The 16991-nt window shown below is 47.1% G+C and overlaps 7 protein-coding genes across 7 annotated transcripts; 3 read left to right on the top strand and 4 right to left on the bottom strand.

The window, feature by feature from the left end:
* Positions 1-424: 424 nt before the first annotated feature.
* Positions 425-3052, bottom strand: N7511_006545 (ubiquitin-specific protease UBP14; the record flags this gene model as incomplete). Its single annotated transcript, XM_057128922.1, has 6 exons — positions 425-569; positions 621-2301; positions 2352-2625; positions 2685-2825; positions 2887-2954; positions 3022-3052. The coding sequence occupies 6 exons, from the start codon at positions 3050-3052 to the stop codon at positions 425-427; spliced, it is 2340 nt and encodes a 779-aa protein (XP_056983478.1).
* A 360-nt stretch (positions 3053-3412) lies between these two features.
* On the top strand, positions 3413-7549 carry N7511_006544 (replication factor A subunit protein RFA1; the record flags this gene model as incomplete). Its single annotated transcript, XM_057128921.1, has 8 exons — positions 3413-3456; positions 3512-3663; positions 3726-3816; positions 3865-4408; positions 4493-5391; positions 5459-5539; positions 5973-7328; positions 7393-7549. The coding sequence occupies 8 exons, from the start codon at positions 3413-3415 to the stop codon at positions 7547-7549; spliced, it is 3324 nt and encodes a 1107-aa protein (XP_056983477.1).
* Positions 7550-7554: 5 nt separating this feature from the next.
* N7511_006543 (oligosaccharide translocation protein RFT1) lies at positions 7555-9366 on the bottom strand (the record flags this gene model as incomplete). Its single annotated transcript, XM_057128920.1, has 3 exons — positions 7555-7642; positions 7712-8560; positions 8621-9366. 3 exons carry the CDS (start codon positions 9364-9366, stop codon positions 7555-7557), a joined length of 1683 nt encoding a protein of 560 aa, XP_056983476.1.
* Positions 9367-9768: 402 nt separating this feature from the next.
* Positions 9769-10950, bottom strand: N7511_006542 (OST3/OST6 family protein; the record flags this gene model as incomplete). The annotated part of the gene is made up of 4 exons (XM_057128919.1): positions 9769-9950; positions 10037-10407; positions 10454-10551; positions 10606-10950. 4 exons carry the CDS (start codon positions 10948-10950, stop codon positions 9769-9771), a joined length of 996 nt encoding a protein of 331 aa, XP_056983475.1.
* Positions 10951-11280: 330 nt separating this feature from the next.
* On the top strand, positions 11281-12948 carry N7511_006541 (uncharacterized protein; the record flags this gene model as incomplete). Its single annotated transcript, XM_057128918.1, has 3 exons — positions 11281-11310; positions 11369-11659; positions 11719-12948. 3 exons carry the CDS (start codon positions 11281-11283, stop codon positions 12946-12948), a joined length of 1551 nt encoding a protein of 516 aa, XP_056983474.1.
* A 194-nt stretch (positions 12949-13142) lies between these two features.
* On the top strand, positions 13143-14211 carry N7511_006540 (RlmE family RNA methyltransferase; the record flags this gene model as incomplete). Its single annotated transcript, XM_057128917.1, has 5 exons — positions 13143-13313; positions 13377-13427; positions 13488-13514; positions 13575-13979; positions 14026-14211. The coding sequence occupies 5 exons, from the start codon at positions 13143-13145 to the stop codon at positions 14209-14211; spliced, it is 840 nt and encodes a 279-aa protein (XP_056983473.1).
* Positions 14212-14340: 129 nt separating this feature from the next.
* On the bottom strand, positions 14341-16782 carry N7511_006539 (putative autophagy ubiquitin-activating enzyme ApgG; the record flags this gene model as incomplete). Its single annotated transcript, XM_057128916.1, has 8 exons — positions 14341-14421; positions 14473-14835; positions 14889-15353; positions 15416-15560; positions 15628-16061; positions 16082-16375; positions 16428-16536; positions 16592-16782. 8 exons carry the CDS (start codon positions 16780-16782, stop codon positions 14341-14343), a joined length of 2082 nt encoding a protein of 693 aa, XP_056983472.1.
* Positions 16783-16991: the final 209 nt, after the last annotated feature.

The raw sequence follows: 16991 nt of genomic DNA, 5'->3' as shown, positions 1-16991 counted from the left end.
ACCTGCAATACGCCGTTTTTATAGGCGTATAAAATAGCAGCGCGTTAAACCGTCGACAATTGAGCCGTTTTGCTAGACTTCAGACCAATTTCTAGAGTTGTCGCACCTTTGTGGGAGGTGAAAGAGAGAAAAGCAAAACATGGATCGGTTGTTAGGGCAATTTAGCGGGGTGGGGTGGGAAGTGACTTATATCTATATATGTCGCTTCACTTGTAACGAGTTGCCAATCAGCCTGGGGAGTCTCGAGGTTATTATCTCAAGCAAGAAATGTGTGATTACAAGAACGATCACTAAGACTAGCGCCAGCTGAAAGTATGATGAATTTAACCACCCCACAAGACAAGGAAAATAGATGAGACAACTATGAAATTTCCCATCCGGAGCACACCATGCCACACATGAAAAGACGTAGATATCTATTATTCTAAACTCGTGTGAAGAAGTACAGATACGCGGTTTTTTTCATCGCTTCAACGTCTTCAGATTTGACCACCTTTTCGTCATTGAACATGACCCATGATAGATGGCTTTGACCGGGTAACTGTTTGCGAATGAAAGCGACATAATGTCTAGCAATAGTTAGTAAGCACCAAACATGGAGATTAGAATGGATCGCTCACCCTGCATGGACAGAAGTGCCCTTGTGGCATACAATCGATCGTAATTCATAACGAGCAGGTAAGCAGTCATAACCAACCTGGCTACCATGAGCCTGTGTGTTATCACTTGCATCCGCGCTTTCATCTTCCACTGGCTCATCAGGATGACTGAAAACCCAGTCAAGGGCCCGATTGACATCACCATCTGTTGCAGCCAGCGCCCGTCGAGCCCGAGGCTCCTCGATACCCATATCACCTAGTTGAGCAACTTTTGCCATATCCTGTTCATTATCATTAGATAAACTGCTTTGTTGACCCAGAGTCACCGGCTCATCAATATCTGGATCTTCCATGTGTGCAAACAGCCAATTCATGGCAGCTTCTGGATCCGAGTTCCCAGTGGCGTGGAGAGCTTTTTCACACCTGACGGCAGGGAAGCCCATGCCTAAAAGCTGATCAAGGAGCTGAGGATTCGGTTCAAATGTTCTGGGTTCCTCCACTTCTGGAAGTAGCTGCTCACTAGAATCATGCTCAGTAGCCATATAGTACCCAAAGTCAAGTGGCTTGTCATCCACCAAGACAGGGATGTCGAGCTTTGTAGGGACCCAGTTGACGAGCTTGAATCGACGAGCGTTGACAGCTAATTCATCAGGTAGCGTCTTGAATCTTGACTGTTTCATGAAGCCACTCTGACTAGCACAGGCAGGGCATGTAAGCTCGACGACCTCATCCGAAGTAAAGATATCCAGACACTCCGACAGAGTGATTGACTCGTAATGATTTTCAGTCTCGTCTGAAGTAGCGATACGACGTGCGGGAACCGCAACAGAGATATTGTCTTGCTCATCCACCCGATAGCGGACTTTCTTACAGTGTAGACACTGTAGACGCTGCTCAACCAGGAAACGGAATAGTTGCACTGGATTATCCCGTCCATTAGAGTGCTTTGACAGGCTGATTGTCTTGAACAGGTGGAGAAGAAATTCGAACGCGTCCTGCTGTCTCATGGTTGCAAATTCCTCGTGGCCCTGTCCTATGAGATACTTGAACATGGTGGGCGCTAAACCCTTTTGGTGGGCCGCTTCTGCACCCGGAGACGAGAGAAGGCGGGAATCAGGTCGAGAGTATCTTCCCGAGAGGATCCCATCAGCAAGTTTCCGTAATTGAGTCTCTAGGTCTTGCGCTGGTGCTTCACAAAGCGGTGGTTCTTCGGACGGGTGATAGTATCGCTCACAAAAGCCAGCCACCGAGAAGATACATTGCATGATGCTAGACAGATAACAACTGTTTCCAAGGTTAGCCAGACCGGTAAAGCCCGAACCAAAAACAGGGGTCAGCTCCCGGCCATCCTCAGTCGTCATTGAAAATTCCCATTGTAGGTTGTGTTCGACCTGCATCTCCATCAAACTCTTCTCAGTTTTTTCACGCCCGGCCAGATAAATTCCCCAATGCGCAAGATGTACGGCTAGCTCTGGATCCACTCTTTCCTCATTGCACTTATAGCAGTAGACGTCAGCCGAGCCTTCTGCTGTGATGGAGCCTAGCTTGACGGCAACTGCATGTGATGTCGATTCGGCGTGAGTGAGACCGTGTGAATTCCCGCGACTGCCACCGAACTGGCTTCGTCCACAAGCTGTATTTCCGCATTCTAAACACAACCAGAGATTCTCGGATAGATCGCACTCCGTACAATGACTCGAATCTAACAATTAATTAGCGTCACAGTCAAAATACTGATGTGAATGGTGATACCTTTTGACGCTGCTTGCTCGGACTCTTGTTGAACCAAGCAGAGGGTATGCTCACAAGGAACAAATTCTTGCTCCCAGGCCTTGATTTCCTCTCTTTTAGAAAATGTCATTGCGTTCATAATACCCTCAACCACCACAGATAGGTTGCCAATGGACTTGTCGACATTTTGCTCAGAGCATTCATAGCAAACTACCGAGGTAGCAATGTCATACCTATCTTCTTCTGTTTCGGCAGCGATGGCAAGCTTGGAAATTTTCAGCGGAGGCTCATCACGCTATTCCAAGGGCATTAGCATGTATATTCTCAATCCGGGAATGGGATTGGAAGTCATACCTGTATCTTTTTGGGCGTTCTCCGGATGTTGAGAGCTAAGGAGTGACCAAACCGCCGAGAATGGAGGAGAGCATGGCCCCTTTCACCAGAGCATCCACCATTGAAACAATGCAGACAGACGTTGAGGCCACTTTCATCATCCTTGGGAATCGAGAGTCAGATCAAGTGTGCGGTAGACAGAGCAGGACGCGATACCACATACGATAGAATCAAAGCACTGGGTGCAATCCTCTCGATAAACAGCCTGGGAAGGCCCAGGTGGAATCAAATCTACAGCGTAAGAGAACCTGTCAGTTCATTATATTCAGATCAATACACAGATTGTATTATCACAAACCCGCAGCACTGGCATGGACGCAGGAGGCCATATCCAGAGAATAAATTCAGATGAATTCAGATGAGAAATGAGCGGTGGAGGCTCTGTGTAGGATTTTGAGGGCGCCTGTCAGAGATTGAGGCAGTGATGGTAAGAAAGGAATTCCCAATGCAAGGCAGAGCTCAAATGCGTGGGGTAAGCTGGGCGCTCAGCCTGAGGCACCGAGGGTCATGTGGTGGGGTTCAGCCACTTAACGCGTTATTTTTCTCAACACGCGTCGTGCATCCTTCACCCAAGCCCCCAACTCGCTTTACAAGGTTTCTGTCATAGTTGGTTATCTTCAATTCTTTCACACCTATCGGGTTCTGTTTCCTTCGAACCTTTCTCTATCTTCATTGCAAGCCATAATATCATGGCTTCTGACGCAGCATCCCAGGTCACTGTTGGGGCTCTCAGGTTTGATTGCCACCCCTTACCCCAATAAATTATATTCTAATCATATATACCACAGTGCCATCTTTGATGAAAGCAAACCCCAGGTCCGAGAACCGATCGTCCAGTGTGTTCAAATCAAGGCGTTGCCACCCCAGCCAAACCATCCAGACCGATACAGGGCTGTTTTCAGCGATATTGCGAATTATGTGCAAACAATGCTTGCAACCCGTATGTAAACCCCATTCCTTTTACTTCTCTAAGCTATTTGGGGGAGCTGACCGGCCAAAAAGAAGCGAACCATGTGGTGACAGATGGTTCCCTAAAGAAGGGTTCATTTGTACGACTGAAGTCATTCCAATCAAACTCTGTCAAGGGCAAGAAGTGAGTTTATTCAAAGTTCTGCCACTGGATCATACTTATTAATGGTAGAATTCTCATCATCTTGGACCTGGAAGTTTTGAAGGAACTGGGCGAGGCTGATAAAATTGGTGAACCTAAACCTCTCGAAGTCAAAGGGGAGGAAGAAGAAGCCAACCAGCCGACAACAATTTCCAGTAATGGATTTTATGGCTCCAAGATGGAGGGAGCGCAGGCCCAGCCTGCCAGCCGGGCCCAACCGATGCGACCTTCTGCGGCTGCCACTGCCCATGCCACAATTTATCCCATCGAGGCTATCTCTCCGTATTCCAACAAATGGACAATGAAAGCACGATGCACTAGCAAGTCCAATATCAAGACATGGCACAACAAGAATGGCGAGGGCAAATTGTTTAGTGTCAATTTATTGGACGACAGTGGTGAAATCCGAGCTACGGGTTTCAACGATCAGTGTGATGCCCTTTATGAACTCTTCCAGGAGGGAAGTGTTTACTATATCTCGAGTCCTTGTCGCGTTCAGATTGCCAAGAAGCAATTTACTAATCTCAACAACGACTATGAGCTTACATTTGAAAGGGATACCCTGGTCGAGAAGGTAAGCATACTGTTTCACATTCATCACGCGATCTCTCCTTGCTTTCTTGCTTGCCGTTCGGCTGACTTTCATATACTCTAATAGGCAGATGAACAAAACGATGTCCCTCAAATTCGCTTCAACTTCACCACAGTTGCTGATTTGCAGACTGTTGAAAAAGACACGACCACCGATGTCATTGGCGTGCTGAAGGATGTTGGTGAGACATCTCAGATTGTGTCAAAGAGCACCGGCAAGCCATACGACAAGCGCGAACTTACGCTGGTAGACAATACTGGATTTTCTGTTCGTTTGACTATCTGGGGTGCAACAGCGAAAAGTTTTGGTGTGGCGCCAGAGTCAGTCATCGCATTCAAGGGAGTCAAGGTATCGGACTTCGGTGGAAGGAGCCTGAGTCTTTTGAGCTCGGGCTCAATGACTGTCGACCCTGACATTGGCGAGGCTCATCGGCTTCGAGGCTGGTATGACGCTCAAGGCAGGTCGGAAAACTTCACATCCCATGCTTCATTGTCCAATGCAACAAATTCATCCACCAAGACCGACAAGTTCAAAACTGTTGCACAGGTTCGGGAAGAACAGCTGGGCATGTCTGAACAGCCGGATTACTTCTCCCTAAAAGCCACCGTGATCTACATCAAACAGGACTCTACATGGTGCTATCCTGCCTGTCTTTCTGAAAACTGCAACAAGAAGGTAACAGAGCTTGACCCTGGTCAGTGGCGCTGTGAAATGTGCGACAAAACCCATCCTAAGCCCGAGTATCGTTTCATTATGCCTCTAAGCGTCAGCGATCATACTGGTCAACTTTGGCTCAGTTGCTTCGATGACACCGGACGAAAGATTATGGGAACCACGGCAGATGAATTGATGCAACTTCGTGAAGATGATCCTATCGCCTACGGCGAAGTTTTCCAAAATGCCAATTGTCAGACATGGAGCTTTAGATGCCGAGCAAAGATTGACAACTTCGGTGAACAGCAACGGTAAGAACAGCCATTTTTATCTAGAGTTACGAACCTTTTCTAATGTGTCTCTAGTGTGCGATACCAGGTCTCATCTTCCCAGGGAATCAACTACTCTGAAGAAGCTTCTCGTCTTGCCGACATCATCAACTCCTACGGCATTGAATAAGTGATGACAAGAAAACCAAGGGCATTACCTGATACCTAAATTTCCTGATTTGTTGCCAGTATACATGTACTACGCAGTTGATTTGTCTAAATGTATTTCTTTTCCCTTATGTCGTTTCAGAATACTATGGTGTGACTGGCAGTGTCTCTCTGATTATTATCTTCTTGGGCTCTTTGATCAAATATCGCATGCCCAACAGAGGGATGTCTATAACATTATTTGTAGTCTTGTAGTAATACTGTGGATGCGGTGATAACCACTAAAATAGGAAGGCGGTACACATCTTCACCAGCCTTGGAATTGGCTATGCGAGAAGTTTGGAAGGCGGAGAGTTCTGGCAATACAGAGGCATACTTTTTTTTTCTTTTCTCCCGCTGCGGGTTCAATCAGGACAATTTGCATTGGGATTGCACTTTTCTATCATTTCGAAAAGTTCTCGCATCCTAGGACCTATCATGGGTAAACGCCACCATGACTCAACGGAGCAGCGACCGTTGAAGAAGTCAAAGTCCGAGAAGCCCGCAAAAGCTACCGAAGACAATGAAAATGCAGACGAGAAAGCAACACAGAAAACTTCTTATACTGAAGCTCCTGCACTTTCCAAGTTACCTCAATCGGAGATTGACACCTACATGACCGAAAAGATTATCAAAATCACTGATCCTCTAGTCGATGCGCCCAAGTTTCGTCCTCTCCTCTCTTTCGACTACTTGCCGCCATGTGACACTGCACTGTATTCTCAACTGAAGGCCTTCCCTGCACCAACACCAATTCAGTCCACCACCTGGCCACTTTTGTTCGCTGGTCGGGATGTGATTGGCATCGCAGAGACTGGAAGTGGCAAAACATTGGGTTTTGGCCTGCCATGTCTCAAGAAATTGCTTGAATCCAAACCAAGCAAGAAGCCCTGTCACCCGAGGGCGGTAATTATCTCGCCAACTCGAGAGCTTGCCATGCAGATCTATGACCAGCTCATTAAGTACGCCGGTTCTGAGAAGACCACGGTGACATGCATCTTCGGAGGTGTTGGCAAGGATGAACAGCGTCACGCCCTTCAGAAGGCTGCCATCGTTGTTGCCACGCCTGGTCGTTTAAAGGATCTGCAAAACGATGGGTCTGTAAACCTTAGCAAGGTCAATTACCTCGTCTTGGACGAGGCAGATCGCATGCTTGACAAGGGTTTCGAGCAAGATATCAAGGATATTGTCCAGCCAATGCCTGTCTCCAGAAGACAGACAGTCATGTTTACAGCAACATGGCCTCGGTCGATTCAAAACCTTGCAGCAACATTTATGAAGGATCCTGTGACTGTTACCATTGGAGGAGACCCATCCGCAGATCCCCGTGCCAACCTAAGAATCAAACAAGATGTTGAGGTCGTTGATCCTCGAGACAAAGAAGGTCGACTTATTCAGCTACTCAGTCGGTCTCAAAAGGGCCAGTCGCCTGAGAAAGTTTTGGTGTTCTGTCTCTACAAGAAGGAGGCTATGCGGATCGAAAACCTTATCAGAAACAAAGGGTTCAAAGTCGCTGGCATTCATGGTGATCTGAACCAGACTGACAGATTCCGCAACCTTGAGTCCTTTAAGAAGGGCACTGCTACTGTTCTTGTGGCTACCGATGTGGCGGCACGTGGTCTTGATATTCCAGCCGTGATGCTGGTCATCAACGTCACATTCCCTCTGACCGTTGAAGACTACGTGCACCGCATTGGAAGAACTGGTCGTGCTGGAGCCAAAGGACATGCTATCACCATGTTTACTGAAACTGACAAGGGACTGTCTGGCGGGTACGTTACTCACATTTCAATCCAATTTAGACCAGATTACCAGTACAATGCTGACTTTGAGTAGATTGATCAATGTTCTCAAGGCTGCCAAGCAGGAGGTTCCAGAAGCTCTGTTGAAGTTTGGAACTACAGTCAAAAAGAAGCAGCACGACTCATACGGCGCTTTCTACAAGGACATTGGCACAGATAAAGCGGCGACGAAGATCACATTTGACGATTAGTTGCGCTAATGCCTCTTGTCTTTCTTGTGGGAGGAAATTGTTTCACGGATCCTTGCCAACTGGCCCAGTATGTATTGCTTTTCAATGTAGAATCTGTCATTTTTGTTAGGCGTTAGGAATAAGAGCAAATAAAAGCGAGATAGTAGAAGCAGCATCACTTACATCACAAGAACATATATGATACTGACTGTACACGATTGGAAAAATCCAAGTCGCGAGTTTTCAGATGTTTGTCGAGTCATCGTCATACTGGTCAAGGCCCCAATGATGAAGCTAGCAGGTCGGATGGTTGCTTCACTTGTAGAGAGATGTTCTCCTTGTCGATGGAGGTACGATTTGATAAAAGTGAAGCTCCAGAGAGTCCGAACCGCCATATTCACAATGTTAGCCAGGACCAATCCGTAAGCGCCCAAATTTCCTAGCTCAAGGAACATGTAGGCTGCTACAGCATAACAGGCAGAGAAGACACCCATCCATCCTGTTTGTTGCCGTATCTCACGAGGATTGGCCGCGGATGATACGAATGCTTCAGTAATTCCATTGAGCGCCAGAAATGGAATGTAGTAGCAATAGACAGAAAGTAGACCACCAACTTTTGGTGAAGCCCACTGGCGACCTCCTAGGACATGCAACAGATGGGGAACCATCATAGGGCCCAACGGAAAAAGAAGAACTGAAAACATCTGGTAGGCGTGTAGAATATCTAAAAGATGTTTTTTGGCCGCGCGGATTTGCATATTGCTCAATTTCCCACTCTCATTTGGACTCATGAGGGATGAGAAGAGATTTCGGCTGCTCTCCTCTAGTGGCTGGAAGATGATACGTGCAACAAGACCGCCGTAGTTTGATGCAAGAGAGTAAATACCCTGATCTTCCAGCCCCGAAAGGGCAGCAAGCATCATGGTGTCGCCTTGCGTGAGCAAATGCTTCACCAGAGATTGAAAAAAAACATTGGCAGCAAATGTCGTCAATTGGCGCGAGAACAATCCAAGTATGAATTTTGATGGATCACTATTGCTTGTTAATAAACTACCAATAGTGCATCATCGGTTAAGGAGAGGTTTGCCTTACCTAGATTGCACGCGTGTCAACAAGAAAGAGAAGTGTTTGTTGTTTGGTCCCGTTAGTAAGACCAAAGAATAGCCAGACAGGAGGGTTAACGAATGGACGAGGTGACCTAGCGCAAATGGAACCACGCCAAGGTTATAATTGGCCCGAGAGCTGTAAATAAAGGCAACAGATGTTACAGCACTCCTCAGAAATGCTGCTGGCATTTCCACGGCAGCACGCTTCTCATACAGCATGTGTTGTTGAACCACTGCAAAGAATGGCTCAATGCTGAGCTCAATGAGAGCTGCAAGAGCAGTGACCACCACGCTGAAATGGAAGAAGGCGATATTTGAAGCTTCATTTGACACAAAGCGCTGATATAGAATGGTGAAAAAGAGAGTGGCAGGAACACCAAGGGCAAGACTCAAATAAGACACATTCACCACCACCTGAGATGCCAAAGATTGTGTATGTACTGATGCATTGTTTGCCTGACCGGTGTGATCTTTGTTCTTCAATGAAGATGACATTGGCTGTCTTTGAATGGCCATTCGAATGCTCTCTCTTGAGAAATACAGGATTGAAACTTGAAAAAGCTCGAGCTGAGCAGCTATGCCCAGTACAACTGGTGAAAGATTGCGTAGAATCAACTGATTTGAGGCAAAGGTGAAGATTCTGGAAGCTAATTGAATCATGATCAGGAATGTTGTGCCCGTCACCGACGAAGCCAGAATCTTGCCCGTACGGGCATCACCAAGTTTAGCCATATATCTGGCGAGACCAAGTTAGAAACCGGGAAGTTGAAGATTTTGAACAGAAATGGGAAGGGAGTGTAAGGGATGAAAAGGGTGTGAAAGCGGAGTGGGGTCCCAAGTACGGAGTGCGCAGTTCGTCTCAGTGTTATTGGCTTCTAGCCATCTGAGCTACATTCAGGCTTTATACATTGTATAGATATATTGTGTTGAGGGACAAGTATACATTGGTCCTATTCTATTGGATATTCCTTGGACTTATTGGATAGGGCAAAAGACATGCAACATGTCAAGCGAACTAGAGCTACTGGCCACGACAGTCACCATAAACATATGGGACACGCATTGGCATGTTAGTAACCAACCTAGCAATGCTATGTTCTCAGGAGTAATTGTCCTGCTTTGATCAAGTTGGTACTAGAATGGAGGCAGATAGAATGGATAACCACCATTCTTAGTCTTGAACACACTCAGAAGGAAGCTGTATGTCCCAAAAAGGACGGCAGCCCAAATCAAGACAGCTAGCTGTTGACCTTTGACATCTTCCATGCGAGGAACCTTCAACGCAAGTGCGATTGTAGCAAAGGATAAGACAGCATCTAGAGAAGCGATTAGAATCAATCAAGCAGCACATGCGGAGAGACAAAATTTCAAGACAGAACAAGCATTGCAGGGTCACACTTACAGATAGCAGCCACAATTTGGGTCTCCATCCCGAATTGATTCTGGAAGCCACCGGCAAAGTAGCTAATGCCACCCCGTCCATCACCTGCGACATATGGAACCTTTCGAATGTGATTGAACATTTGGCCACTCGTGAACAAAAGAATGGCAATCAAGCTGATTGCAGCCCACAAGTTCCGGTTTTGCAAAATTGGCAGCACGTATGGATACAGTACGGCAGAGAGTGTGACGGAAGCCATCAGGATGGTTATTGTCGTCACAATGCGCATATAGTTGACAGGTCGAACAAGTGGAGGCTTTGGGCCATCAGGGAGTTGACGTCCGATCCAGGAATAGATCTGGTCGGCGGAGATCGGGCTTTTCAGGTTGGACCTGTTAGTAAGAAACAAGTATAACGATATAAAGGTGAGAGACATACCCGGTAAAATCAAACCGAACAGGGGTTCCTTCTACCTTGGCGAATGGGCCGATGGTTGGAGGGAACACAAGTAGCACTGGGGCAGTTTGGAGCATGAGCTGCTTGGGTCAGTCAAAAGTTCCACGATTCCTGAGTATAGTCCAATTGCCTACCTTTTGGAAGACTTCTTTTCCATCATCAAAGTCAAGTGTTCCATAGACAACCTTCAAATCATCAGGTTTAGTGCCCTTATTCCAGCTTCGGGCGATCAGATCCCATTCTGGTTCAAAATCACGGCATAGAAGGCAGCCAAAACGAGAGTCTATGGCTGTTAAAATCACCACAGCAAAATAATCTCGAGGTTCTGAAGTGAGCTCCTCATATGATGCGCTATCCAGATCAACAGGCCCTGAGCGAGACAGGGATTGATATCTTGCAAACTTGTCCGGTGTTGACTTTGCGGACAGTACGCCGGACACGACCGACAGGAGCAAGAAAAGGGCTGTCCAGAGCTTCATATTGACATGACAAGGACCTGGACAGCTTTGTTAAAGTTGAATCTGAGCTGCAATTGAGAATTCTTGGTTGCAATCGAAGATGATCGAACACGTCGAGCAGTTGAGTCCAGGTGTCCACTATCATATCAACCTGGAACGGGGTGTTGCTTACATAAGGCACATCGGGGTAATCGCTCCAAAACACCGACGCGTCTTCCCTTGCGTGGACATGATTGCTTTTGGATAACTGAAGTTAGCTTATAGCATACCACTTATCTTAGCCAGCTTGACTGGTGGCCATATTTTTCTTATCCCAAGCTTTTTACCCTACTATATCCTGCCATTGTCATCATGGCAATGGCTCAAGAAGCTTCTGTCGATGTATGTGGATACCCGAAACTCACGGATACATTCAAGAAATGCTAACTCGCTTGTGTAGTGCGAGATGTCTATGAGGACTGTGCACCTGGAGAAGGAGTATGAGAAAAGCTTGTCAGACTCTACACGTCTTTTGGAAGGCGAGAGAGATCGAGTGCGACGCATGGAGCACTTGTTTTTGGAATTTGAAAACGAAGCCCTCCGGTCACAATTAAATGAAGCGAATGACCACCTCCTTGGGTTCATAAATGCTGATTCCGAGGCCTGTTTCCAACTTGAGGAAGCCTGTCAGGAAATTGATCGCTTGGAGCATCACGCGCAAACTGCGTTGAGCGAGATAGACCAACTAAAGGTATGCTGCAACCTTCTTACCGAAGCATCTTGTGGAATGTGTCTCATTAATGGCAACAGGAAGAACTTGCCAATAGAAAGAATACTTCGACCAACTACAACGCAGTCTTTGCTGAGAAGGTTCGCCTTTCCAAAGACCTTGTAGCCCTACAATCAGAGGTGGAGCGGATCAATGCACAAAGCTCATCGCAACAAGCCATCAACGCCGAAAGACATAAGATGGAACGACAACTGAATTATCTGGAGATTCAACTTGAGAACGAAAAACATGCCCACGAACGTACCCAGGTTAAGGGATCGCAGCAATCAACGGAGATAACCAAGCTATCTACAAGAGTAGATGAGCTCCGAAATGAACTAGCGGGAGAAATACGAGCAAAACAACAGCAAGAATTGGATAAACGGCAACAGAATTCGGAGTTCGAGAGTGAACGAGCAGCGCTCGAGGGAAAGATTGACACGCTAAAACAGCAATTACGGTGGACCAAGGACAAGCTACAGGAAGCCCAGACTCAGTCACTGCAGCAGCGCAATAGCAAAATGGACAAAGGAGATGAGTCGGAACCATGCTCTCGGACTATCCCACTCCAGCGCCCGGGACCCAGCGGTCATGTGGGTGTGACGATTGCAACCCCCGGAGCGGTTAGAGTCCAAGAGAGGGTTAGAAAAGATTCGGCCTTACCTGGTGACAAATCGGCATTCTCCATTACTCCCTTCTTGAACCGCACAGGTGCACCGGCAGATTCTCCGTTGAGTTCGGTGGCAGATGAAGATGAAGATTGCGAAGATGCCGATACCACGCTTGAAGCGCTTGACACGAGAAAACTGATTGGACAGTCGAAACGCATTGGTTCTGCTTTGCGGCGCCAATTATCTCCAACTCAGGATCGCATCCCCATCAGTAAATCAGTGAAACCGAGGGCGCGTGATCTCCCGGCTACTACAGTTAACCCCAAGAAGCCCAGCAACCGCCTGGATCACCGCATGCTAGCTGCTGATACTGAAGATGAACAACATAGTGAACCGGAGCAGCCTAAGCCTAGAAAACGCAAGCTCGGTGGCCCACGAGACCGGAGTTTGCTGGAGGAAGAAGAAGATGAAGAAGGTGATGGAGAGCTACGCCTAAATAAGAAAATCGGGCGGAAAATCGGACTAGGGGCTGGTCGTACGTCAAAGCTGGGTGGTATGCAGCAACCAAGCACGTCCCATGGCGAGCGACTGCAACATGGTCTTGGGTTCGGGGCACCTGTGGGATTTTCTCCGTTGAAACGGGACCGCAAGCGACTATAACGATAATTGGACTTGAATAAATGTTAGCGCTTAATTCAACTGTCTTACCAAAAGTGAATGGGATTCTGAAATACAACCTATCAGATCCGGCGATGCACACTAGTACCGGCGGTCCCACTTCGTTTTGCCGGCAGAAAGCAAAAGCTCCTTGTGAACCTTGCCCTGAACAGTACTTCTCTCTCGACCTTCACGCCATGTTCGCATTATTGCCATCCACATGGCGGCATGCTTTTCGCCCGGGTAAATTATACCAGGCAAGAAATGCCTCGTCTAAGCGGTGGCAAGCTCGACAGCAAAAGGATCAGTTTACAAAAGAAGCAGCAGTGCAAGGGCTGAAAAGCAGAGCTGCTTTCAAATTATTGCAGGTTAACAGCACTCACATTTCACCTTTTTCTCGATGAAGATACTGACAATATCTTCGCCGTCAGATTGACGAGAAATATCGAATTTTCAAGGGTGGGCAGACAGTTGTTGACCTGGTAATGCAAATCGTCTACCTTCGGATTCGGATTTACAATTGATTCCATTGAATCACATAGGGATATGCACCAGGATCTTGGTCTCAAGTGTGTTGAACCCCAACCAATGTCCTGTTTTCTATCAAGGTTGAAATCTAACACCAGCAGGTGGCCGCAAACCGCACTCAACCGCACGGGCGAGTCCTCGGTGTCGATATAATCCCAGCCCAGCCACCTAAGGGAGTGTCTACGATCCAAGGAAATTTCCTTGCTCCCGAAATTCAGACTTACATTCGAGACTTTCTCCGCAGCCCCGAGCGAGGCAGACCGCGCCAGCCCAGCCTTGAGGCCGATTCTAGTACCAGTCTCTTGGAACCAACTACAAAATCCGAACCCTTCCAAAATACGCGTGAAAGTGATCAGATACTTGAAAGAACGGTGGATGTGGTTTTAAGTGATATGTCCGCTCCCTGGTATCAGACATCCGGATTCTGGAAACGAAGTCTAAGTGCTCCCTATAACAGGATGATGAATACCAGCGGTCTCAGCTTCAGGGACCATGCTGGCAGTATGGTATGGACCCCTATATTTTCGGGTTGGATATTTCTAATCCTCACAGGATCTCTGCCATGCGGCTTTACGCTTCAGTACAGACGTTTTGAAGACAGGCGGTCATTTTGTCTGCAAATTCTACCAAGGTGCCGAGGACAAAGAGTTGGAACAGCAATTGAAAGACCTATTCAAAAAGGTCCATCGGTTAAAACCTGAATCATCTCGCAGCGTAAGGGTGGCACACCAAACTTGAACATGCTCAGCTAAAGCAGTCGACAGGAATCGAAAGAAGCATTTTTCGTTGGTTTGGAGCGAAAACCATGAATTAAGCAAGGAGTATCAAGTTTCTATAATATGCAAATATCCGTCCAAAACCCTACGCCTAGAGGATCTCGATCTCTTCGTTGTCAGATGCCTCGTCCCATTCAATATTCGCCAGTGCTGCTTCCGCCTTTTCATGAACCTTTTCTAATAGTCAGTCTCCAAATGCGTTTTCCAGGGTATTTTTGCTGACCTCCTTGAGTCCACTCAATTCCTCGACGTAGCCGGGTTCATTCAAAGCCCTTCGCACGAAATTCCAACCATTCTCGCGATATGCACCAACTACTTTCTCCGAACAGGCACTGCAGCTTTGGTAACTTTGGCCAGTGACGGATAAATTCTCGAATGTGGATAAAAACCCTCGAATTTGATGGGGTACAATGCCTAGAGGATGCTCATCGCTCTCGGTGTTTTTCGCCATCGGGGCTGGTGCTGCAGCGCCTTGAGGATGTTGAAGAAGTGACACCAAAAGCTCCACAAGGAGGGCAGATGCTATAGGAGCAACTCCTGGACGGGTCACGGTACACTGCTGGTCCAGGGTTTGGTCCTTGATAGACTAGGCATATTCGGGTCAGCTATGTATCAATTTGGAAATCATTTCGGTCTCACGTTGGCCGGTGCAACAACATCATTGCAGAAATAGCATCCGAGTTCCGATGATGTGTTGTTAGTTTTCATGCCATGCCGCATGACAACGAATGTGTCAAAGCCTAGGGCAGCATTCATAACGATCTTCCCTGCGCTTTTTCCCATTACCGTTGGTAGCCATCGTGATTCCCGTGTGTCCATGAGAAGAAAAATAGCATCATGATCATCGATTAACTTCCTCAGTGTCTCGAAATCGTCCTTTGTTGCTTTCTCGTCTACAATGGGGTGGCCTGCCATGGGTACCGACATGGCGTGGCCTTCGGAATCCACTCCGGGGTAAATTTCGGCTAGGGCTTCGGACGCTCTATGTGCTTTTCGGACTCCACCATTCAAGCAATCGGTAAAATTGAATAGAGGCTGTCTGACGGGGTTAGAAAACGAAACAGATCCATTGTCGACAAACGTGATTTTCTTCACGCCCCAGCCCTTGAGATCTGATATTAGAACAATTTGTTGTTCCCCACATATATACGTTCCGATTCACATACCAGCAGGTTTCGAGCCACATAGCTGCCCAGGGTGCCGGCTCCGAGTAATAGACATTTGGTGTTTTTGATTTTCTCGAGGTTGAGAGTTGGGCTAATTCGCCATTTGATTAGTTTGAGGTTGAGATCAACCGACTGGTCAGCCAATCTATAGACATAATAGGTCTTATTAGCCGAGTGCAAGACGAAAAAGATTGCCAAAGCAGTCTGTCTACCTTTTAGGATCCATGTAATCCGTGAGATTAACATTTCTTCCAGACAACTTTCCTGCTGGGTTGCGTTCCCATCCGGTCACCTTTGGTAGTGGTGATACTTCTGTGATTGATGCTTTTGGTGGTTGCACCTCTTGTGTTCTGCTTGATTCAAGTTGAATGACCATGCTGCGGCCCTGTTCACGCCTTGAGTGCACGTCACGATACCGTAGGATTTGTACTCGATCAAGGCCCCATCGCTGTCTTACCAAAACGAGTAAATTTCGTAACATCCACCCTGGTGCTTGTTCATAATTCGACGGGTCTGCAAAACAAACATAACGGTCCTCATCGGCTGTGTTGTTGAAGAACCCATTTTCGTATTCCGAAAGTGACGCTATTTGCCAGTTGATTTCCAGTTCGACATCTTCGCTATATTGACCATTGTCCCTTTTGTGCTTTCGAGCTAGAAAGAAACCTCGTTGTCGATGATCGACAGCATAAGACCAAGTCTCCACGGCTTCCACGATGGTCGTGCTTTCACACGGAGATAGGTATCTCCCGTTGACAGAATCAATGCTTTGGCTTTGAGATGACTGAGACACTTGACTAGCTGTCTGCACTGGAACCCATGGGGGTCGGAGTGAATTGCCGGAAAAGCAAACCAGTAATGAAAATTGTATTTCTTGAGGTCGGCAAAGGATACGATAATGAAGCTGGCTAGTAATGACGGACATGAGAAAATTGTTCCGTCCTTGATTGAATCCCAAACCTTGTAATTCCCATCAGTAACATATCGAATGGCTGATAAGTGCTCTTCTTACCGTCTGTCCAGCTTGGTGAAGCAACTGGGGCCTATCCATGTTTCGGTATTCTTCGACCGTATTGACATTTTTGATCATTCCTTCCGCCCTGTAATAGCCGGTGGGTCCCCTGGGTAATTTGTAAGTGATTGCAGAGTTGAGATGCACCTTTCATCTGATCTTACTCGCTGCCAGTGAGGGCATTTCCATGTATCTGAATTCGACAAGATGCGGCCTCAGGATCCGAAGGGCGGATCTCATATAGGCCCAGCACGGCCCGGGCGGAGTCATCTAGCTTGTCATGGTTAATCTTATGGGATGCTAGAGATGTATAGAAAGGCAGTTCGATATCGGAAGCAAAAGGTGTGAACTGCATCTTGAAAAAGAGGTGTTATGGGTGATGTCAACGCGGGACGCGGGCGGGGAAGGTCTTAGGTCTATAAATCCTAACTTATATTCTATAGATACCCGTGGACCATGACTTTGTCAGCTGACTCTAGCCAGGTGACTCTAGACAGGTGACTCTTTACTAACCAATCGATCCAATATCACGTCGTCAGAAATTCTTCCTTGTAATTCTTTGTA

Source organism: Penicillium nucicola (assembly GCF_028828085.1).
Source record: "Penicillium nucicola strain IBT 29836 chromosome Unknown utg000006l, whole genome shotgun sequence".
Taxonomy (NCBI): Eukaryota; Fungi; Ascomycota; class Eurotiomycetes; order Eurotiales; family Aspergillaceae; genus Penicillium; species Penicillium nucicola.
Note: the sequence above shows the minus strand (reverse complement) of the source record. Positions and strands in the feature narration are given on the sequence as shown.